Here is a 24,604-nt window from a genome sequence, read left to right as displayed (position 1 = left end):
TGCCACAAGAACATGTTAAAATCACCAAAAACAACATTTTCCTCTAAGTGGGTCTTTAAGACTCAACTAATAACCAGGGGCTGTTTTCTCTGGTTTTGGTCTGATTTAGAGTCGAAACTATGAAAAACAAACTGAAGTTTAGGAAGATATTCAGAAGCTAGAAATGACCTTAAAACATGACAAAAAGTCTGAAGAAGAACTTTAGAATTTCTTTCGAAAATCTGCAAAAAGTCAGAACCCAAGGGGGACAAAAAAAGGGAAACAGTGCCCCCTTTAGGCCAAAAAGTGTATGTATGTGGGCATGATGACTGTTGACCCTTGTGCTACCTTAGGTGACCCCACCCTTACATTGACGTGTTCTCCCTACCATGACAAAGGTGGATAAAGGTGGAAAGATTTCATGTAATCCATGGAAACCAGTGAAGATCACAAATCATTGAAGAAAAAAGGTTCAGAGCACTGTCTAGTGGGTCTAAATGACCCAACTCCCAATGTTAAAGTGCCTTGGATAGCACAAGGGTTAAGACTCCAAAAACCTTGAATACTTTTGTGTATGTGAAATCTGAAGCAAAGTATTAAAGTTTCTGTTTGTTTCAGAGCTGAATCTGACAAACAATTTTCCACTTCTAAGATGGAAACTGGTGAAGGTAAAGATTTTAATTTTTATGGAGATGTTTGAGCTCCTGGAGGTGGGAAACAACTCGCGTTAAGCGTGTGCTTTTGTGCTTTTGCTGTCTCCTCCTGTGTGGGGGAGTGCGTTAAACAAAGTGTGTCGCTGCATGTCACCTGGCATACAGCCTCTCCCCCACTTCCTGTTCCACTTCGAGTCTCGGAGAAGCACACCGCCGCCGCCACTCTGCCGCTTGAAGAAACTCTAGTCTGGAGAAAGGGTCTGCCATGGCGTTCCAAACGAGGCTCTCTGGCCTGCTGCTGCTGCTGGCCTTCGGGCTCCCCGGGGCCTCGGCAGGTAAGCCTCCAATCTTGACGTCCAGTCCTGCAGACTGAGGCCTCATGGCGACACATCCTCCTGGCGCCGTAAAAGGTCCCACTTATAGCAGCTCGCTGAACTGAAACCTGACGGAATATTTAAGAAAAAGGGAACATATGTGAAAGTTTGGTTTGTAAAGAAAAACTAAAAAGCAGCAAAAAGTGTATTGGTTGAGATGTTGTCTGAGCTACAAACCACATGAGGCTGTTTTTTTGGAAGCATTTATCAGCTTTGACTACAGATCTAAGTTGTTTTTCAGACGCCTCTCCACCGTTCTGACCGCTTCATCCACGGTCACCTCTCTTCTTATCCGAACTTTCCTTCTGTCCTTCGGTTTCCATCCTCGTACCGTCCTGGGTTGAGCTGCTTCCAGCTTTTGTTTGTTTCCTTCCCCTCTTCGTCACAGGAGGATGAGGAGGTTTCACCATCTCTCTGAGGTCCTCTGTCGGGGGGATTTAGCATCAAAACCTCAACATCAAATGGAGTTATTTTTCAACTGTACAAAAACTATTCATCCTTTTTTGTGTTGCCTTTACTTGTTTTTCAATTTAATACACATTTTTTAAAATTCTGGCTTAAACCAAAGATGCGTTATTGCAACCAACTTTACTTCATAAACAAGAAGAATGTAATGAGTTTAAATTTTTTTTAAACGCTTTGGATTGAATCAGATCTATAAATTTACAAATCTATGACACATTTGTATATTTAAATCTCTAAAAAACTTTGTTTTTACAAACTAAAAGCAATTTCTCTTATAAAAACCCATAAAAAGACAAGCAAACTGAAAGTAATATGGTTAAAAATGCATTTAATAAATATCTGGCCTTCGAAGATGAATATAAATAAACCCGAAAACAATTAAATGTATTGATGGATCATAAATAAACAATCAGAAAAGGTAATATCTGATATAAGTTTGAGCCTTCATGGACAAAAACTAAATTTAAAGACTTAAGAGTGGATTTCTCAAACTGTTGCAAACATGTAAAACACTTCTATTTGTTCATATTTTAATTATTTTATTTGTGCTGCAAAATTTAGTTCACACAGCAAAAGTTTATAAGTCTTGTGATGAAAGTGGCGGGGTCATTCAGGTGTAAATATTTAGCCTCATTTCAAGTCATATAAATACATTTCACAAACGTATTATAACCAAAACTAAGATAATGAAAAATTAGTCAAACAAAAGTTTCCAATTCAGATTCATATTTAAGAAATTACTAAATTTTAATTTATTTTTTTAAATCTGACACAATTTTTCATTTGTAGCTGTAACTTTTAGTCTTGGCTTCTAAATACAATAAACCATGATCATTTGTATATTATGTCATTGTTTTTCTCATAAACCAAATTATATTAATGCTGTTTTGTTTCGTCTCGTAGCTTTATTTCAATGTTAAGCTTGGATGTTTCCTAGAACCTTCAGTCAGAACCTTATGTAATGTAACTGCAAAAGCCTTTTGTTTCGTCAACACAATTAGCGCTACTCAATAATTCACATTTTTTGAAGATGTTTGACAAAATTTCTAATTTAACAATAATGTTTGCGAAATTAAACAATAAAACATATCATTTTAAGTCATTTAATATAGAACACCAACAATACTTAAATAAATGGATACAATTCCTGACTATTTCCAAGCAATAATCCAATTAAAAGTATTATTTAATTAACATAGTTGATGACTTTTCTTTTTCTTGAACTTTATTTTGAAAATCCTTTGACATCTGCATGGGATATTTGCGATTGGAAAGAAAGCGCTTCAACATCTGAAATGTAAGGTTTGGTCTAAACACGACTGACTGACTTAAAGCTGGCCGTCGCCGTGGCAACTGAGCTGCGCCTGACCTGAAGAATTTTTCGAATATTGAGCATCAAATCACTGTCCAATCAAGTAGATTCAAACTGGCAAGGCAAGGCAAGTTTATTTGTATAGCACAATTCGTACACAAAGTAATTCAAGGTGCTTCACAAAACAGAAAAAATGCATTAAAATCACAATACATCATAGAAATAATCAACATAAAATTTACTTTAAAAGAAAAGAAGAAAAAAAAAGATTTAAAAAGAAAGGAAGGAAAGAAAAGTGCAGATAGGACCTTTCAGTCATATACACGGCTAAACAGAAATGTTTTAAGTCTAGATTTGAACATGAGCACAGAAGAGGCCTGTCTTACGCCTTCAGGGAGGCTGTTCCAGATTTTAGCTGCAGAATATTGAAACGCTGATTCCCCTTGTTTAGTTCTGACTCTGGGTATCAACAGGAGGCTGGCCCCTGAGGTCCTCAGAGTACGAGATGGTTCATATGGCACTAACATGTCAGAGATGTACTTTGGTGCTCGGCCATGGAGAGACTTGTACACAAGCAGAGCTGCTTTGAAGTCTATTCTTTGAGGTACAGGGAGCCAATGCAGAGACCTGAGCACAGGACTAATGTGATCATACTTCCTGGTTCTGGTCAGGACTCGAGCAGCAGCATTCTGGATGTACTGAAGCTGTTTTACAGCTCGTTTGGAGAGGCCGGTGAGCAGGCCGTTACAGTAGTCTAACCTGCTGGAGACAAATGCATGATTAAGTATCTCCAGGTCTGGCTTTGACACTATGTTTTTGATTTTGGCAATGTTTTGTAGATGGTAAAATGCTGCTGATGTTACTGACTTGATATGGCTGTTAAAGTTCAGGTCAGAGTCCATGATTACCCCTAGATTTCTGACTTGATTTGAGGGTTTAAGAGACAGAGAATGAAGGTAGCTGCTGACACTTTCTCTTTGTTTCTGTGGGCCAAAAACAATAACTTCGGTCTTGTCTGAGTTTAGCTGGAGAAAGTTGTCCTGCATCCACGCAACTGCAACGAATAATTAGTTGTAAAAACAATGACACAACCTTCTTATTAGTGTAGCTGCTAAGAAAGGAACGCACAACAATGACGTATCTGGAGCAAGGCATCTGCAAATATTTAAAGTGATTTGCCCGAATTATCAGTATAGATTCAAAGCGGCAGTCTGTTGAGTTCTGTTGTGTTGATCTTTTCACAGCAAATGACTCTCAAACCTGCATTCATCACCATTTCCTCTTCATCACATGAGAACTCTCCACATGAAAAGAATCCACTGTTACTGTGAGCAGAGCTCCTAAACCCCTGAATGTCTGCAGAGTTCAGGGAGCGTGCTCAGTGGCAGCAATTGTCTGAGAAAAGTTCAGGCTAATATTTGCTTTGATGTAGAGGAGGCTGTGTTTGTGAGTGTGGACAGGAGGAGGAGAAGGGGTGGCGAAGATGACTGCAGCTCACAGGAAGCTGACCACAGAAAGTTAACCAACAGTCAGGAAGTAAATCTGCGGTTTTGCTTCTCAAGGCTGAAGCGTGTTTCCCCGCCGCTCTTTGGCTCTCAAACGGCCTTCGAGTTCGAGTCTGAGACGAAGGCTGCGCTCGTCCTGCTGGAAGAAGACTTTGCTCTTCTTCAGGACGGATGCAGTTGATAGAATGCCACCTGGAAGTGCAGCAGCTGCTGAAGGGTCGACCGTGAAACCACAGCAGAACACTCAGGGGCAGCCATGCGTGCGGAGACGGGCCCTAAAGTAAAGAGACCTTCAAAACTTGAAGATTACATCAAAAAAGGAAAAGGAAAAAACAGAAATTAATAATTTGTGGCACAAATTAAAACTTTTTGATGGCACAAATAAGCATTTTGTAACAAATGTTTTTTTTGTGGCTATATAGGATTTTGTGGTCACAACCTAGCATGCATGAAATATTTAGTATTTTGTGAGGAAAAACTTACCTTTTTGTATCTTGTGCACCCCAATCTGGATTTTTGTGGCCATGTATTAGCATCTTATTAGCATTTTGTTAATACTAATTAGCATTTTCTAGCCACAAAAAAGTATTTTGCATGCACTGACTTGTAATTTCTCAACACAAGTTAAAAATTTGTTTTCAAATATTAGCATTTTGTTGGCTCAAAAATGTGTGTTTCATTGACACAAAGGAGCATTTTGAGAGCACCGACTAGTATTGTAATATCAGTTCCTACAACTAAGTTTCTTCAAATTAATCATTTGTGGCCACGGATTTGTATTTTTTTGGTAGAATTAAGCACTTTGTTGGTACAAATTAGTATTTTGTGGCCACAATTTAAAGTTTTGTGTGCACGTATGTGGTGTGCTAATTTGTGGCCACCAATGCTAATTTATGCACACAAAATTCTAATAAAATGCTAATTTGTGCACACAAAATTCTAATAAAATGCTAATTTGTGCACACAAATTTCTAATAAAATGCTAATTTGTGCACACAAAATTCTAATAAAATGCTAACTTGTGCACACAAAATTCTAATAAAATGCTAATTCGGGCACACAAAATTCGAATAAAATGCTAATTTGTGCACACAAAATTCTAATAAAATGCTAATTTGTGCACACAAAATTCTAATAAAATGCTAACTTGTGCACACAAAATTCTAATAAAATGCTAATTCGGGCACACAAAATTCGAATAAAATGCTAATTTGTGCATACAAAATGTTTATTTGTGCACATAAAATTGTAATAAATTGCTAATTTGTGCACACAAAATTCTAATAAATTGCTAATTTGTGCATAAAAAAAAGGCTAATTTGTGCATACAAAATTCTAATTCATGGCCACAATTGATCATTTTTAGGGAAGAATTTAGTCTTTTATATTGAAATGTCCATGGCTCCACAGATATCAGAGCTTTTTAGAAACATCTCTTAGGGAATAAAGTTGGTGTGTCTTTGAGGCAACGTCCCAATTCCCGCACTACTCCTTAACCCCTATACATAGTGTGGGGCTGTCCTGTGCCCAGGATTTTTTATTTTGACACACGCTCGCTGCTTTTCTATTTTTTAGGGCCTTTCTTCTTATTCCACTGTGTTTAGATGAGGACAAATCGTTCCTCCGCGATGCATTGTGGTCTATTTACCCCAATCGGTGCGGACTCATTAGTTTTACAGAGACTTCTGGGAAGTTTCCAGGGCACTAGATTTTGGAATTGTAGATTGACACCCCGAAAAAATGGCGAACCAGTAGAGAGGTAATTTTAACACAGCAAAAATAATTTCTGTCTATAACTTTGGATGTTTTTTCATTTTTCATCGTCTTGGCAGCGAGGACGCCTCCAAAATTTTTAATTTAAGTGTATTTCAGTACTTTTTATGACGAGGTTGTACATTTTTTTCCTTTAAAGAAATTCAGTAATTTTCTAATTTAAGGTTGTGTTTTTATTATTCATCACTCAGCTGCATCTTTGTTGTATTTCATTTTCCACTCAACTCGTCCTTCTCTTTCAAAGTATGGAAGCAATTCTGTAGCATAATTAAAAATAAAAGTCAAAACCAGAAATGCTTTTTCATTTTCAAAATAAAGCTGCATTTTTTTGACTCTAAATTAAAATGAAAACGCAATCCACCAAAATCCTTTTTCATTTTCTTCTTCAACACAGCTTATTCTGTCACTTAATTAAAATGAGAATGAAAATGGTATTCTCTGACAATTAAAATGGATTAACAGAAATGCTTTTTGATTTTCAAAATCAAGCTGCACCAAATGACTCAAAATTAAAATAAAAAATCAATACTTCAAAATGCTTTTTCATTATATACTTAAAAGCCGCTTATTCTGTGTCATAATTAAAACGAAAATGCAAAGAGGGGATTGCATTTTCATTTTCACATCCACCCTGCGAATAGTGTCACATTATTTAATTCCACTTAGCATTTGCAGAGGGGAGGCGGGGCGATGACCTCAGTGCTTTCTCTGTGTGTCCGGCTGCTAAGAGACAGGGACATGCTAGGAGCGGTGGAGCTTTGTGTTAGCGGCACAAACATAACAGTAATAAAGCACACTTAGAAGATGGTCTCCTGCAGCTTCGCGCTGATTTTGCTGTTCGGTGACAGCTGGAGCCCCAACAATAGCTATGGCAGATTTCTCCATGCTAAAACGTTTGCTGGTTGGACCAGTGTTGGTCTTTATTTTGCCCTAAAATTAAAATGAATAGCCAGATTTGAAACTGAATTTTTAACTTACAAACTGAACAGTCTGTACCTGACAAGGTAATTTTCACTTCAGCAATCAGCCAAAATCACACAAATATTAAAAATTATTATTATTAAAAAAAAAACCAACAAGTCTGAATTGTATTCTAACTCTTAAATAAAGACAGAGAAAAAAACTGAGCAACATTAGGGATTAAAGTGCTGTTATACGTTTAAAAACGTTTAAACTTGTAGATATTTTTCAGGTAATTAAACTAAACATTCAAGATAAGCTTACCGTTTAGATTAAGTAGTTTTGCTTTTTCCAAAATACAAATATTTTCTTAATTTCTGGCTGATTTATTCAATTTTTTTTGGGTTCAATATCTGACAAACTGCAGCTGATTCCTCTTTGTCAGTTTTTTTCTTGCATTGACGATACTATTTTCTAAACCTAGGCCTGCTTCAGACATAACCATGCAGTTTAGAAGGACATTTAGGATTTTTCTTTTCATTTTTTTTTCTGCTGCAAATGTATTTAAGTTCTTGATTGAGGATGCCTTGATGAACCTGGTTCTCCTTCAACAGCATGAACTTTAACCTTCACTGATTTGAACCCATTCTTGAGCTATAATAGCCAACTCACAGATTAATACATGCTGCTAATCCAAAAGAAAAACATTTCCATTTAATTCATTCAAAACCAGGGGTTCAATTCAACAAGTTTTCAAAAAAAAGCCGCAGCGGTGCCTGTCAGACGTAGAAGATAGTATCGCTGTGTGTTAGTGCACGTATGTGTCAGGTCATTTTATCTCATGTATATGCATGTGCTGATAGAGGGCCTGATAGCTGCTCACCGCAAACTAAAAGACCGGTTTCCTGTCTTTAAAATGTGAACAGAACCACACACACAGAGACAGGGGCGCTAATTTTCCATCAGCCTCACAGAGAGTAGGTAATTCAGCCCTGAAAAAAACAAAACAAAACAAAAAAACGGTTCAGCACAGACAGAATCTGTAACTGATGGCGAGGCCTCATTCAGTTTTTATGGACCTCGCCTGTGGAACGGCCTCCCAGAGAGACTGTTCATGTTTTTGAAGGAAGGCTCAAAACCTTTTTTAATCTTACTTTTAATTGAAATTTAGGAATTCATTGGATATTTTTTAATTTTCTCTTTTTATCAATTTGATATGTGTATATAGCTATTTTTGTTTTTTAGTTTTAATTAATCTATTTATTCATTTCAATGTATTTAGTCACTTTTACCATTTTATATGTCTACTTAGGTTTATTTATGTACTTATTTTCCTTTTTAATTCATTGATTTATCTTTTATTTTACGCCTTCTACATTTTAGCTGTGGAGGGATCCTCCACGTCCCCAATGGAGACATGTCCCCAAAACTTTGTTTCCTCAACCTCAGTACAAGCCAGGTTTTTTACATTGCATCCTTTTGTCTTTTATCACAGCGAGTCAGTATATGTGTGTGTGTGTGTGTGTGGTAGGGGGGGGGGGTTGGCATTGTGCCGGTTTTTAATTACATATTTGTTTGTCTTATCCTTTGTTTTTAAATTTCATCTTGTAAAGCACTTTGAATGCCTTGTGTTTCAAAGGTACTGTACAAATATACTTTGATTTGATTTGATTTGATTTCAGGCTATAACTAAGACCTCGTATTGAGAAAGTGGGCCCAGGGCGCATCCCTGCTGGACGCCACTTTGAATTAAGTAAAAAAAAAAAAATCTGTTTTGGATGGTTTAACTGAATAAGCGACTTTAACTTTCTGAAAGTAGATTTTAAAAAGTTTTTCAGAGATGACATAGGATCATTTAAACTTGAAACTATCGACAGAATTCTTTTAAAAAGTCCTCAAATTTATTTTTGATTTGATCAAAATGTAGCAAATTTACCCGGATAAATAAAATACGCAGCTACTCCAAGCAAATAAAAAAAATGAAATAAATATTTTAAAATATAGAGCTGAATAAATGAAACAATGTTAATTTATAAAAAAAAATAAAATAAAAATTTCACATACATGTGAGGACTTTAAACTATACTCTAAACAAATATAGAGTGATTTCTATGGAAGCATGTTGGATTCAATAAAAAAAAGGTGATATTTGCTGGATCTGTTTTTTTTTTTTTGTCTTTAAAAAAATACAATTAAAAAAACACAGGTGTTTTTTGTTCTAATATAAGTTCTTATATTTCTAAGAACTACAATCTAAGCTCATGTGCTCGTGAAAACTATAAGATGAGCTGCAATTAAAAGTTTCTTTATGTTCTCGTTGCGAAACGGTTTAGTTCTGTTACTTTTCCCCACAAACATTACAGAGCAAAAATATTGGGGAAGTAATAGATTTTGACCATTATGAACCGTTTATTTATTTCAACCGCTTTTTGCCTTGATGTGAAGCTGCAGAGGCAGGCAGGGACCGTCAATAAAGGACACGAAAATAACCCAGACTGACAGTAGCAGTTTGTCAGTAATTCACCATAAATAATCTAAAAAAAAAAACATCCCAAGTACTCAATACAGTGTTGTTAAAATAAAATCCACACAAATCTCTAAAATCCTTACTCTTTCTCTGAGAGTGAACCAGCATGTTCGAGTAATGCAAGATGTAGACGCGTCCTTATCTCCTCAGTTTAAAAACGCAGCAAATAATTTGAGCAAAAAAATTATGTTAAAAAACCAAAATACTATCTCGGAAAACAGAAAAATTATATTGAAAAGTTAAAAAAAAACACAATTTTGATAAGGAAATTAAAAAAAAATTATGATCAAAAATTGTTTTAGAAGTATCTTGAAAAATGGACAATGTGCGACACCCACATTGGGAGCGTCCTATTAACCCACGGAATTTGCTGCTTTGTGTCCAATGTTTTCGTCGGAGTTGACTCACAAACGAATAAAGTAAACCGCTCATTCGGATAGATGTTTAAGGCGTCCCCAACTGTGTCCAGAACATCAACAGAACGGGTCATGTCTGTAACACGGACGTATTGTGGCTTCTAAACTTTTGACAGCAGCTTCTCTTATAGTTTTCATGATGAGGTCAGTGCCCAGCCTGTTTGGAGTTTTTAGCTTTTACAGTTCTTACAGAAATTCAAACGAAGAACACAGGAAAAAAAAATGGAACGTAAATCAACTGTTTGTTTTTTTGTTTGTAATACTTGCTTTCATTGCCATTGATTCATATTGTCTGATTGAGAAAACAGCTCTTTTTTCTGTTGTTTTTTCATATAATGCATGAAAACCTGCAAAGTAAATGTGTCTGTGTGAAGGTGACGGCCCCCAAATGTGGCATTTATGGCAGCGGGACTCAGACCGCCATCTGTCAGCACAAAGCAGCAAATCTGTGGTCAGTTTTGACCATGACCAGAGAACGGTTTCAAAGAAGAAAGATCTACAAAGATCCAACTCAAACCTCTTAAGGCTTTAATTCTCATTGATCCTTTTCACCATCTATAAGAAGAAAAGCTGATTTGTGAACACCTGTTGCTTAGAAAACTCCTTTTTGTAGATTTTTGTTCAATTTTGGCTGAATAATTATCATTTAGCCTTATATTAGGCTCAAACAATCAGCATTATTAAGGTCCAGATAGCTATAAAAGAAAAAGGAAGCCTTTCTCTGTCTGAAATTTTGAAGAAAACAAAATTCAAAGTTCTGATGGAGGTCATGTTTATCTCTTTTTTTCCCGTTTCTTGATTTTCAACCAACGCGTCAACTATTGAGCAACATCATCCCGGAGCGTGTGCGGCGGCTCTTTTACGACCCACTTCTCAAACCCCAGCTCCCTCCAGACCCCAGCAGATTAGTCTACTTCCTGGTGTGTGAACTTTGAAGCGCTTTGAGGATACCTATGCCTGTTACGATGGAAAGCATTTCGCTGAGTCAGTTCTTTTGCCGGGAAACGCCTTTGCCTGCGCCACAGATGAGTCAGGAGGATCTGTGCTGTAGAGGCTGTTTCCACTCTCTGTTTACATGCAGATGGACTTCAACAGAAGCGGAAAATGACTGAGGTGATGTCTGCGCTGATCCACTGCAGTCGTGCGTTGAGTGTTTCCTGTCTGCAGAGCTTTATTGGCATTAATAAGGATGAATCACAGAAAGAGAGATGAAACCAAAACCTAACTACTGCAGGAAATAAATGTATTTTTCTTGTTGGAGAGTGTTGCATAACATACTCCTTTTGGCTGAAACCTTACTAATCATCATTTCTTTGTATGATTTCCATTGCTACAGTTTCGGTAACTCTTCTGTTACGGTAAACGGCTTTTTTTGGTGCTCCCTTTAAAAAATTCCATCCCTTCTATCCTCATACCGTTTATTATTTGGCACAATTAAAAATAAGAGCAAATTATATACAGTGCAGATAGCGACCAAAACCTTTTGGGTTTATGTAACCCCTTATATTGTGTTTGGGTCAAAATTGACCCGTCTTCACACTTGAAAGCGGGTCAATTTTGACCCAAACATAATATAAGGGTTAAATAAGCCCTAAGCCCTCCATCTAATAAATTTGATTATAGAGAACTCAGAACATACAAAACAAAACCAAACAATAATGGTAAATCCCAAGGTGATAACAAAATTCATCACAATAAAAAAGACAACTTCAAATAAATGTTGATTACACTTTACTACGGTGGCCCTGAAGGACAAATCACATCAACAAATTGCACGATGCAAAGTCATTTTTAAGATCACAAGCACAATTCAAAAAGCAAAACAACAAACAAACAAACAAACAGCAATACATTATAGAAAAGAAAACGTAAAAAACAAAAAACAAACAAAAAATTTCAGAAAACAAAATGAAAGGTTAAAAAAGCAAAACACAATGAGAAACAGTAGGTACCATCGGGCATCGCTGGTTGTCCCATGGTACCTACTTTTTCCAATTTCTTCTTGTGTTAACATTTTGTAAGGATTTCTGTAAATTACTTTTGCTTTCTGAAATGTTTTTTTTCTCTTTTCTACTGAAACCAGGGCAGAGCAGAGGTGAAAAGCTTTTTTTAGACATGTTTTGTATCACTTTATAGAGATGCAGCTTTCTCCTACGTGGATAAAATCATTCCATAGCTTTGCTGCCGTAAACCTTACTTATAACTGACCTTGACGAGTAAAGCTATGGACACACCAGGCGTGTGACGAGTGCTCAAGAATCCACGTTACATGCCCATGTTGTTCACACTGGACAAGTGGGGAGGGGCTGCTTCTACTTTTCTCTTTTTCCACAATTTACTAGCGAATGTCAACCACCTACAGTTGGAAGAGGTCCTGTGCCAAATTTGGAAGTGGTGCAAAATCTTGTGAATCTTTCTCCAGGCTTTGTCTTTCACAGCTCTATTCCAATACTTGAAAGATTTGGCGTCAAATAACTCCGGCAGTTTCCAGATCAGCACCTGTCAGTCAGCGGAGATTGGTCCAAGTTGGGTGTAAGTTTCTATGGCAACCACGCAGGAGTGAGCTTGGTGAAAGTCATACCACTACCACTGAAAGAGGGTTTGGGAGAATCTGTCAATCAAACGAATCAAACGTTCGACATGAGACCACCTACTGTTATTGAGGCATCTGTTTAGTTCAGTTTATAACTTGAATAACTACAGAAGAAATATTAAAAGAAATAGGATTATCTAAAACATGTTAAAAATATTTTAGTGTTTAGGTTATTCTGACGAATAGAACGACAGAGTAATATCTGTTTATTTCTCAATAGAAGTCTATGGGATTTTGGCTTCTTGGAGCCAACTTCCTGTTTGGAACACCTGGTTGGACAGATCAGTTAGTCCAGTTCTCATATAAAGGCAACAGACAATGGTCAGGGTTTGAAAACTGCTATTCAGATCATCGCCCAGTCAGGTGTTCTGATAAAGCAACTGAGGAGAATCTGCAGACAAGGATAGCAGGAAACAAAAGATGGAAAACGTGCCACTCAGATAAAGAAAAAAAAATAGATAGAAAACACCAAACATTCATGTTTTTATATTTACAATATTTAATTCTTGCTCATAGTTGGTCACCAAGTATTTTTAATTTTTTTCCTTTTAGCTGTTCCTTTTAAGGATCACAACATAAGATCAAACAAGTTGCCCCCTTGTTTTAGATTCAGCTTTACAACCTGTTCTATAAGACATTCTGACTGTATAGAAGTTGTACGCCAATAGTAGTACCTACTTTAAATAGCTCGCTTTTGTTGTTCTATACCTTTCAGAAGCACATGTGTATAGGTCTCAGATGATCCCTTTTGTTCTTTTCTATTCATGTGGAAACTCGTTACTATACGATTTCTGAGCCTAAACTGCCAGAAGCTGAGGGCTGGTTCTACAGTCACACTTCCTGTGAAGGCACAAAGTGTTTCTGTGATGTTCGCTGTCTGCACCACAGTTTTGTGTCTTCGCCATCTTGAATTCAAAAAGAAAAAAAGAAAAAACCATGAGTAAAAAAACAAGTAAGTTGTCATTTAAATACGGCACTGTTTGATCAAAAAGATAAAAATTAGTCGCTCATTTGCATCAACTCTACTGTGAACAGCTTCATGTATAAATCTATACAAAAAGATACATACAAGATCTCTTTGATTTTTGACTGACATACCAAGCGTGTCTGTTTTTGATAAAAAATTAAATTAAAGCTTGATTATTTCCATGATAAGACATTACTAATTTGCATATAGAGCCATGCTCAGATTTGTCCTACTTCTTGTGTGTATTTAATTTAGGTTTTTGTGATACAATTCTGAGTTTGTAGCAATCGGAGGCAAATATTTGAACCCAAACTGTTGGTTCTGTTTTTCTAACCTTCAGCAAAAAGTAGTACTCTTTAAGTTTTTTTTCTAAGTATACTTTATAATAACTATAGCAACTACAGTATACTACAGGTCATAGTTGTGTAGAAAGTACATTACCCCCTTGTGCTATCTCGTGGGGTCAAAATGACCCCACCCTTACAATGATGTGTTCTCCCTACCATGACAAAGGTGGATAAAGGTGAAGAGGATTTCGTGTAATCCATGGACACCAGTGAAGATCAAGAATCATTGAAGAAAAAAGGGTCAGAACACTGTCTTGTGGGGTCCAGATGACCCCACTCCCAATGTTAAAGTGCCTTAGATAGCAAGAGGGCTACCAGAATACTTCTTCTGACTAAATGGGACCATTTTAAAGACCACTCCGATCAAAATTGTGTTTTAAACATGTTCTTGTGCCATTTTTCTCATGGTGGATGAGATGAATTTCAAATATTCAGCATAAAATGGCGTTTCTGAGTATACCTTTATCTTTATCTTTACCTTTATCGTTGTGAGTCAGCTTTAGGATCGATTTAAGGTTCTTTTATTAGTTTAGAAAAGTTTACATTGAACAGGACCCTCATTTTTTATCAGATTTACTTTTAGTCTATGACCCTCCCAGAGCCCTCAGGTCCACAGGTGCAGGTTTGCTGGTGGTCCCAAAGGTCAGAACTAAAACCCACAGGCGAGGCCTCCTTTCAGCACTGTGGGCCTGGCCTGTGGAACAACCTGCCTGAGGACGTGAGAGCTTCAGCCACTGTGGAGGATTTTAAGAAAAAACTTAAGACACATCTTTTTAGTAAAGCTTTTACATAGTTTTTACTTGTTCACATGTTTTTATTTGATTTTATAAAATTTTAACAGCTAATTTTATTTGTTTTGATCTTAATGGAGGGATGTGTATGTGTTGGGTTTTTGTGTGTTTTTTTTCTTAATTCATTAATTTTGTCATTATATTCATTTATTTTTAATATTACTTTTATTATTTTTACTATGTTGATTATTTTAACTATTACATTTTTTTATCTTATTTTTTTTTTATTCTTACTCTGGGAAGCACTTTGAGATGCTATGTAGCATGAAAAGCGCTATATAAATAAAGTTGAATTTGAATTTGTATCAGAAGCAGACATAATAAATGCCATTTGATAAGGATCACAGCTGGGAGGGCCACAAGCCCCCTGCTCCACTGCATTCTGATGATAAACAACTAGATCCATGTGCGTCTTCATTTTCCTCGTCTGAGCTGGCATCTGGCTCAAAACTGTACGTCTGGACAGCTCCAATATTGCTCGCCATTTTTGCTGCACCGCCAATGTTAGGCTATGTACACAGCGGCCATGTGGGGTGGGTTCATGAATGTGCAGAACGCAGGTCCTTTGCTACCCAGTGCTAGGGCGTGTATTGACAGTTGGAAGAGGGTTTGGTGTGAAATGTCAAATGTGTGAGAATTTCCTGAATCTTCATCCAGGCTTTTTCTTTTACAGATCTATTCCAATAAATGAAAAAACTTGGTGTCATAGAATTCCAGTTGGGCACAAACCCCAATTATTAATTTCTCCATCAATGTAACATTGTTTAATTGTTAGCGCACGGTCAATGTACCTAGAGCCCGGAAACAGACTTCAAACTTGCTCAACGACGTGTGAACATGACAACTGTGAACGCAGAAGGCCGAAACGCGCATTTAAGCATGATTGCATAGACTTTTCATTAGAAGCGGGCGATTGCTCAACACTAGCAGTCCCACTCACAACTCGGAGGTGAATTTCTGATAAACTCCTGCCACTCTGCAGAATAAAAAATAAAAATTGGTGTGGTTTTATTCATTATCTAAGGGGAATTTGACTTGAAATATGGGATTGGGCAACTATGCACTAGGACTTAAACACTGTCCATATAACCTAACCTGAATAAAAAGGATTTATGCAAGAGTAACAAGCAAACATATGTTTTCTATGCAACTGTAATTGTCACTTGAAAAGGATATAATAAATAAATGAGTTATTTAAGATTAAGTAGTAGTTACATTTTTTTTTCATTACATTTAGTTACATGTAAAAGTTATATCTGGCCCTTTGAGGACAGCCGCTATGCTGATGTGGCCCAATGTGAAAATGAGTTTGACACCCCTGGTCTAGAGACTATATAGAAAGTATATAAAAAATAAACTCAAAGTACGCTGCCTTACTTTTAGTACAGACTAAGTATAGTACACTTTAATAGACTACTTTTTTGCTAAGAGACACCTTGACTTTGTTCAATCCTCACCTATTAAATTCTGCCTGATGGTCTGTTTCTCTGATGGTCTGACAGTTGAATGTTTGAGGTTCCGACTTGTTGGATTAACAGTGTTGGGGTTCTGTCTTGACCCTTTTCCTTCTCTCCTGGCAATGAAGTAGAGCTTGTTTGTCTTGATTAAAGTTCTAAAGTTCTGAAGATCTGTTTTGGGTTCTGCTTCTCTCCAGCGGCACAACTTGTTTCTTCTTTTGAGGGTTCAGGGAGATCGTTCAGATTTTTTTTTTTTTTTGTTGTTGCTGGTTTCTGTTTTGGGGTTGAGACTTGAGTTCAGTGTCAGTATTTTGATTGTTTACGTCTTCAACAGACTGAGGGGGTTTGAGTTGGTGAGAGCGCCCCCCTTCGGGCAGAAGGTTTGATGTCTTGCGGTTTTTCAGAATGCGAGAATTGACTTGACATCAGTTTACAGTTTGACTCACAAACGCAAAACACTCACTAAACCACACACACATATCACATTCATGCACACCTGTGAGCTGAGGAGCCACCATCTGAGCTCTGAGGAAACCGCTGGGCTTCCTCTCTCGCACTCTCATAGCGTCTCAGCAGCTCTTCTTGATGAAGACTCTTCTCCTCCTACTCATCACTCTCATCTTTCTGCCTTCCCCCCAGAGACCACAATGCTGACTGACCCCCGCCTCTGCTACATCTTAGACGGCTTTCTCGGCCTGTACGGCCTCATCATCACCGGCATGTTCATCAAGGAGAAGGTCGGTAAACTCTTTGCGTTTAAGGACCAAAAAACCTTACTTTCAAAGTGAGGTTAAGCATGATCTTCAGCTGTACATTCCTTTTCTTCCTGTTGATCTTCATTTAAGTGATTTTTAGAACTTTTTGTCCACAGTGTAGATCAGGATCCCTCCAGGATTTGTAGCTCCAACACCAAAGTTTGACAATGAATCACTTTGTAAACGCCGCATGATTAAAAAAAGATCCTTTTAAAACACTATTTTCATTTCCATGTGAGCCAAAAAGTAGAAAATCGGGAAGAGAAGAATTAAAAAAAAAGATATCTTAGTTATATATATTTACTTTGATAAAGTAATGCTTTGCCCTCCCCCTGTTTTTTTTTAACTTAAATTTGTTTCAAATGTTTCAATAATTGGAATACAATTTATATGATACAAACTTATAGATAAAAAAAAATAACAACAACAGTAATAATAACAATCCAAAACATGTTTGAAAAGGAGCAGGCAGGAGCTTAACCCCTTTAAAATAAATATATCATTTTACTCTTGAGATAATATAATAACTATATAGATAGATAGATAGATAGATAGATAGATAGATAGATAGATAGATAGATAGATAGATAGATAGATAGATAGATAGATAGATAGATAGATAGATAGATAGATAGATAGATAGATAGATAGATAGATAAATATAAATGAGTGTGTGTGTCATTTTTCTGGTACTTTATGAAGATATTCTTGCAACTTTAGTAAAAACTTGGGGGTTTGAACTGCAGAAATTGAAATTGTTGATGTATTCAATGATATATATATAACTGGATTGGCCTTAGCCTTTATTTGCTGCTGCTATTCACAGTGACGTACGCACACAGGTGGCATTGCTCTGCACTGTGTGTCACGAAAACCGAACCCTTCTGTTCCACTTTAAGACAGGCAGGCATCAACCACAGAGATGGGGTTTGCACCCTCATCTCTAAATCAATTGTCACAAACTATAGCTCAATGTGTATCCTACAGGTAACACATTGCTGTCTTATTAAAAGCTTTGAAATATCGGGGATTTTACCTATATGCCAGAATCTATGTAACTGAGCTTGTAAGTGCTTGTCACCTAAGCCAAGAAATTGTTGAAGTTCAATAGCATGAATGGATGATTAACTTGACAAAGTAAAAAGTTCTAAAAAAAAACTCAACTGGACAAAATTTCTGGTTTGCTCAGTTAAATTTTATTAAGAACTTTTCATTTGATCATAGCCTAGATGACTGAGAAGCCACACCGACATGTTAAGTAACAACCCTTTTCCTATCAAACACACCTTTAAAGTGCTGTAAAAAGAAAAACAAAACTTCCTCTAGTACACATTCAAATAAGAAGCACCTTGTAAAAACAGCATACCAAAAATAAATAATAGGAAAACTACAACTTTTATTATTTTTGCATTACATACATGTTAAATACAACTCAATTACATTCAAATAGGCCTTTGAAAAGAATTAGCTTGGTGTTCTGTTGGTTGTGTTTTTGCAGCGGTGATTTGTGTAGAGATGTTCAACTTGATGCACGTTGTAGGTGACGTCCTGATGACAACAGGAGAGCAGACACTGAGTCTGATGGTCGCTGGAGTCTGTCAAGATCTTTGAAGTTAACTACAGTGAAGGACTCTGCAAGTGTTTGAGGTTAACCAGAAGATATCCTCCATATGTTTCACAGGATACTTCTTTGGACGATTTCATCACAATCCAACCTATAACAACAAAATTAACACTGCAATGTATAAGACAAATTATGGTACAACTTCATACAACTTTGTTGTTTTTAGTTTTTCATTTTTGGTCCAATGACTTCTCATTTGCCAAGAACAACTCCGTTAATAAGTTTAAGAAAATTTTGCATCTTTTACAATAAGTTTGGGTAATGATGAATCTGTCGAACATTTGAGAATGCATGATACTGTTATAAATTGTATTTGTATGCGTTTTATCATAAACAACATAACAAATTTTGGTCAACTTCTTAATCAAATGAAACAAATAAATTTAACAAGCAAATAAGTTTTAAACAGTGGTGTAAATTACCAGCAAGGTGGGATTGCTTAGTTATAACAATTTAGTAACCTGCTGGTAAATGTGTCTTATACACAGTCTTCAGCTATAAAGTCTTTGGTAAAAGTAATACATTTTATTCCTACCCCATCATGTCTTGAAAACGGCAAGTTTGTCAAAGTTTAAGGTAATAAACATAAAATAATCATCAAAAAATATCAAACATCAATAAAAACACACATCAGTGACCCAAACTAGCATGCATAGCACCCACTTCACGCTTCCAACCTAGACTTTTCTTTACTAAAATGTGATTACTAACTTATGAAAGGTGCTTCCTGTCAATCCGATTATTTCCTTGACGTGATAACTGCAGTTGATGGCCAAACATTGCGTCCCCGGGCAAGATTCAGTGCAAAGTAATGGAGCACGTGTTTTGAGTCATATGTCATGTGACGGCCAACCCAGTAATACATATCAATGTTTTTGTTGCACACACAGACATGCAAAATTCTCTCTGGTTTTATTTGTGCCATTGGTAAGTTAAATGTTGCTGTTCCTCTTGGACTGTGGGCATTTTCTACTACTAGAAATCATTTCTGGACGTTATGTAAGGGTTAATGGCAGACAAAGTGTGCATTATCACTTTTTAACACACGCCGTAGAAGCCTGAACCGTACGACGCGAAGTGCGTTAAAAAGTGATAATGCATACTTCGAAGGCCATTAACCCGCTTATACCATGGTCACTGTTGTGGCACTCTCACTGCTTGTCATTCTCTTTGTCCCACCGTTTGAAGCCTGTCCAGCAACTGTTATTTGAAACGCGAGTGAGACGTGTTCTTCATCAACGTTTTATTCCAAAAAATAAAATTACACGAACACACGGTCAAAAAACTATATCGCTTCCAACTTTCTCAGGCTTCAATCAACACTGAATCTTGCTAATAGCATCTCTGTGACGTAGCTTTATCTAATTGGAAGTTCAAACAATCTTTATTTAAATTAACTATTAAAAGAAAACAGTGCATTTGTCTTAAACAATAACCGTTAAATATAAACTGCAGATTTGGCTTCAAAAATAAATATTAAATAAAAACTCGGAATTTGGCTCCAACAGTCACTTACAAAAGAAAGAAATAGTAACCAGGTTTTAGTCCTTAATTCTTGTTTTATCCAATTTGGATCGCTTTTCTCACAAAAAATGGACTATTTGTCATGTGGTGCAGCGCCGCTGCAGTCAAGATTCGGTGATATAAAGCGATATATAAATGCTGATCCATCCGATGGGTTGAATAAAGCATCAGTTCAAAGAGAAAGTTCACCTCTTACCGCTTGTTTTTGTCCAAATGATGAAGCAAAAGGTTGTTTTTTTCACCGTGCGGTTATCCTGTGGTATATCACTTTTTAATGCACACCCAGCAGCCAATCAGAATCGAATTTTCACCCAGGACCATGGTATAATTGGCAATATGTACTTACATCCTTTCTGAACCCTTGTCTCTGCAGTTCTTCAGAACGAAAGTGAAGATCTCTGATGAAATGGAATTCAGCGTGAGTCTCTTTCCGCTAATGCTTCTGTGCTTCAGAGGATGATGATGTTGAAGATGCTCAAAGAGCTCTTTTTGTTTCCAGGACATCAGGCCTATCACTACTCACCATAGAGACCCTGAGCAAGGAAGAGTAAGTGAACCTCAGTACCTCTCCCAGTTTATGAATAAATGTCAAGAAAACATTGAGGTTAATATTTAGGGAAAAATATCATCTTATGTTCCCACTTCATTTTTTCTCTGAAGTGGATATAGAAATAATTTTCTGAGCCTAAACAAACAAATAAATAAATAACTTTCGGAGCCTTTCCCACTAAGTGCATTTCAACATAAATGAATCGTAACATTTTAAGAAAATAAAGATTAACGTTTGTGAAAATTTAAAAATAAAACAAAAATTCCAATTCTGCACTGGTTCAAGACGTTCCTATAACATCTAATGAAAATCTGTATCCGACCTTCAAATGTTGAATTCAAATTAACGTTTAAGTGAAGGTATTATTAAATGGTTATTGGCATATACTTGTATAGTGCTTTTTACCTTCCTGGAAGATTAGACATCAAATAGTAGACAAAATATGCACACTGTATAAAGTAGATGTCCTGAACTGGCTTGGAGTGACAGACGTAATATAGACGGAATCTGCTTGTCCATATGATGTCTACTAAAAATGTCAATCTGTTGGTCAAATATTAAACTGAAATTGATGTTGAATGAGCCATCAAAATAGCTGACATAGTTTGTATAGACATCCAGAACTGATTTTGGCAGACCAACGTAATTTAGACTGCATCTGTACATCCATATGACATCTCATGTTTAGTGGGAGCATCGATGTACAGTTTTTTTTCCCCCCAAAGACTTCTGGGAAATTTCTAAGTCGCTCGATTTTGGAATTGTAGATTCGAACAGAACTAAAAACTAGTAAATGTTCTATTTACGTATTGAGTAATGGGAATTCTGACACACACATAGATTTCTAGGTTTGCTAATATTTACGAAAGCTATGGATCCACACACTTAAAAAGCCACCTGGACTAAATTAAATACTTAAAGTAAAAAACAAAAAAGTGTGTAGTTTCAGAATAAATTATCACTAAAATCAGGCTAACTTTGGGAAATTCCTATAACTGAAAATAACTAAGGTGTAATATTATTTTTCAGCAGAGACGGAAACAACAAGATGACCGTATATACACGGTGAGAATCTCTTTTCTTTGATTAAACATTAATTTTACTATCAATATTATCTTAAGTTGATGGTCTGATGTGCATTTGTCCTGTTTAGGGCCTGAAGGGGCAAGATAGAGATGAGTACCGAGAACTTCCTGTGAAGGAGGTATGTTTTGCTGGAGCTTGTGAGATTTTTAGGTTTTTCTAAACATGGTGATGCTAATTAAAAGCGTGTGTTCTGCAGCGCCCAAGGAGAAATGAGCAGGTCTACCAGGACCTGAACGCAGCCAGCAGAGACACATATGATGCTCTGCAGATGCAGGCGCTTCCTGCCCGCTAACACAGCTGTGGTTCTGGACGGCAGGCCGGAGCTGAAGATTCTGACATGTCAAAGGTTTCTAAAAGCAAACTGAACATGTGCTTTTGGACTTTTGAAAAGCCCATTTGACATTTTTTTTCATGGTTTTATCCAAAGCAACAAATGTAATTTTTCCTCTTGTTCTAAAAAAAGCAACCTATTTTGTTAGAAATCTAAATGACTCTTTGGATTTAAATTTAACTCTTATTTTTCTATTTTGTTTGTTTGTATCATTAAAGGTTGCATTTCTCCCCCAAAATTAAATGTGTGGATTGAATTATAAAGTCAAACCTTATTGTGGGGAAAGCAGCAGAGAAAGATAAATGTAAGAATTGTAAAAAAAAGGACTCTGATCTGTATGGAGCCCATGACCTGATATGGGAAAAAAAAAACAATTGATTCGTTCCCACAAAACAATAATTTGTTCCCACGAAATAATTAATTAGTTCCCACGGAATGATTAATTTTTTTCCCTACAAAATAATAATTTGTTCCCACGAAATAATAATTCACATTCTAAGTCATTAATAAACACTGTTTTGAGCAATGCTTGGATTTAAAGCAGATACTTTCACTTTTATGTCTGTGTGTATCTCATGATAATGCATGGAAAACATGAAGGAAGTCTAGAAATTGGATTTATTTATTTCAAAAAGCTCTACAAAAACATTAGTGATCACTTCTCCCTATCTGGGTTCATTCACATCCCGGTACGCTCTCCGTTCTGCTGAAAAAGCAGCTTTCTGCTGCTACTTCCGTGTCTCCTTGACCCACATTAATTCAAATATAAAAATGTATTGAAATATAAAAACAGGAATCAAACTATGGTATCTATTTATTGTTGTCTCGATGAAAACAAGAAAAATGTTATAAGATTTAGGATGCCCGAGCTTGCTGCTTCCCCATGTCAGGTCATGGGCTCCGTAGATCTGTCATCAGTACTGGAAAAAAAAGAAAATCAACAAATTAAAAAACTACAATTTATGTCCGAATTCCAGATAGGAGCCATATAATAGGGCCAAAGACAGCAATGTTACATAACATATTTCTTAAAATAATAGTGATTTTTTTTAACATAATGTACAATTAACATGAAAAAAACAAAACTTTTTTTGGTTCTAAAAAAAAACTTGAAAATGTTAAGAAAAATGAGAGAAGTCTAAAATCTTTAAAGCACTTGGTAGGCAGTAACAAACCTTCTTAAGTTTAGTGACGAGAAAATTCCTATTAACACATTCATTTACTGAGAAAAACGTAACTCTTTAGGGCTTCTTCTATCTTGTTTTATTTTGTAAATGTTCACTCTATTCTATGCTGCAATCTGCTATCATTGTGTGCTATTACATCAATGTTTTTTATATTTACAAGTGAGAAATCTTTTTTTGTCATTATTTTCGCGCATGGCATGATTTGCTTTGCTGTTTTATCCTGAGAATATTTCAAGTTTGTGAAAAAAATTTGATGTACTTTTGAAACATTTTTGTACTTTCTGCTTTATCAATAAAGTCATGTTTGTTACTGCGAGCTCATGATTTTCATATTAAAATACGTTCATGTCAAACCTGAAGCTTAAATGTAACGTGTTCCTATAAAAATTTGGCAATTTTCCCTTTTTTGCACAATATGGGGGGAAAAAAAAGTTATTTGGACAATTTTCACAAAATTTCACCCACGCTGCCGAATAAGGTTTCGTTGACCTTTGACCTTGGTAAGAGGTCAAAAGTTTAAAAAAAATCCCTTTTAGTAGCAACTACAGATCAAGCTCCTACGGATTTTCACTTCTTAAGCCCTTAAGCATCATTTGGAAGAAAAAATATGTTGGTATTAAATTTTGTAGATTTGGAACAACGTTAGCGTGGTTAGCTTGCAAAAATTTTGTCTGCCAGTTGCTTATACATTTACTGGAATATTGTGAAAATTGAATACTTGACACGTCGGCTCAAGCTGAGCAAAACAATCTATGAATATATTAATATCTGAGCTATCCATCCATTCAGTTTTGAGTCAGATGGTAGCTCAGACAAGGGAAATGAGGACCTAGCGGATCTATCTGCCTTCAAGTGGAGAATTTAAATGTGGTGCGGAGCAGGTAGACTTTGGCCTGCCATGGCAGTTACTGCGACACAAACTTTTTCTTTAATTACTTAGTTTTAATCAGTTAGTTTTTAACTATAACTTGTGTTTATTAAGTAAGAAATATTGGCTGAGGATGTGTCCACCATCAGAAATTACCGGACAATGCAGAATCCTGAACTGTCCAAACTGCAAAGTCTGTTCATTTCTGATAGTGGACACTTGGAAGGTTATTATTCTGCTTATATGTCATGGCCACTTACAAAAGAAATAAACATCTCATAAATTTTTGGTACTTTATTCTTGCTTTTTTTCTGCTTAAACTGCTTTTTCCACAAAAAAAAAATTTGATATGTGGTGTGTCATGGAAACAAGCTCAATTGCAACGACAAAGGAAGGCAATGTGCTGTTTATGCTGATCGTCATGATTGGTTAAATAGTTCCCCTCTTACCGCTTTTTTTTTTTTTTTTTTAAATGACGAAACAAAACTTTGTTTCGAAGAAGCCAGCGCAGTGATATAGAACATTTGGGCCTATATGACCGTGACTTCTTTTTTAGCTGCACTTAATTGTTACTGTTCACTATCAGTAACAAAGTTTTCTTCCACACCCAGCAGCCAATC

At 36.3% G+C, this 24,604-nt stretch overlaps 1 protein-coding gene across 2 annotated transcripts; it reads left to right on the top strand.

Moving 5' to 3' along the window:
• The first annotated feature begins 736 nt into the window (after window positions 1-736).
• LOC101175223 (T-cell surface glycoprotein CD3 zeta chain) lies at window positions 737-23,432 on the top strand. 2 transcript variants are annotated; one of them, XM_011482744.3, is made up of 7 exons: window positions 737-967; window positions 16,699-16,796; window positions 20,336-20,380; window positions 20,462-20,509; window positions 21,545-21,577; window positions 21,666-21,716; window positions 21,795-23,432. In XM_011482744.3, exons 1-7 carry the CDS (start codon window positions 898-900, stop codon window positions 21,888-21,890), a joined length of 441 nt encoding a protein of 146 aa, XP_011481046.1. In that variant the 5' UTR covers window positions 737-897; the 3' UTR covers window positions 21,891-23,432. The 2 variants fall into 2 exon arrangements, with proteins under 2 accessions (XP_011481046.1, XP_004066495.1); XM_004066447.4 differs by having other exon boundaries at window positions 746-967; window positions 21,542-21,577.
• The last annotated feature ends 1,172 nt before the right edge of the window (window positions 23,433-24,604 follow it).

This window comes from Oryzias latipes, chromosome 2 (genome assembly GCF_002234675.1).
Source record: "Oryzias latipes chromosome 2, ASM223467v1".
Lineage (NCBI taxonomy): Eukaryota > Metazoa > Chordata > Actinopteri > Beloniformes > Adrianichthyidae > Oryzias > Oryzias latipes.
Note: the sequence above shows the minus strand (reverse complement) of the source record. Positions and strands in the feature narration are given on the sequence as shown.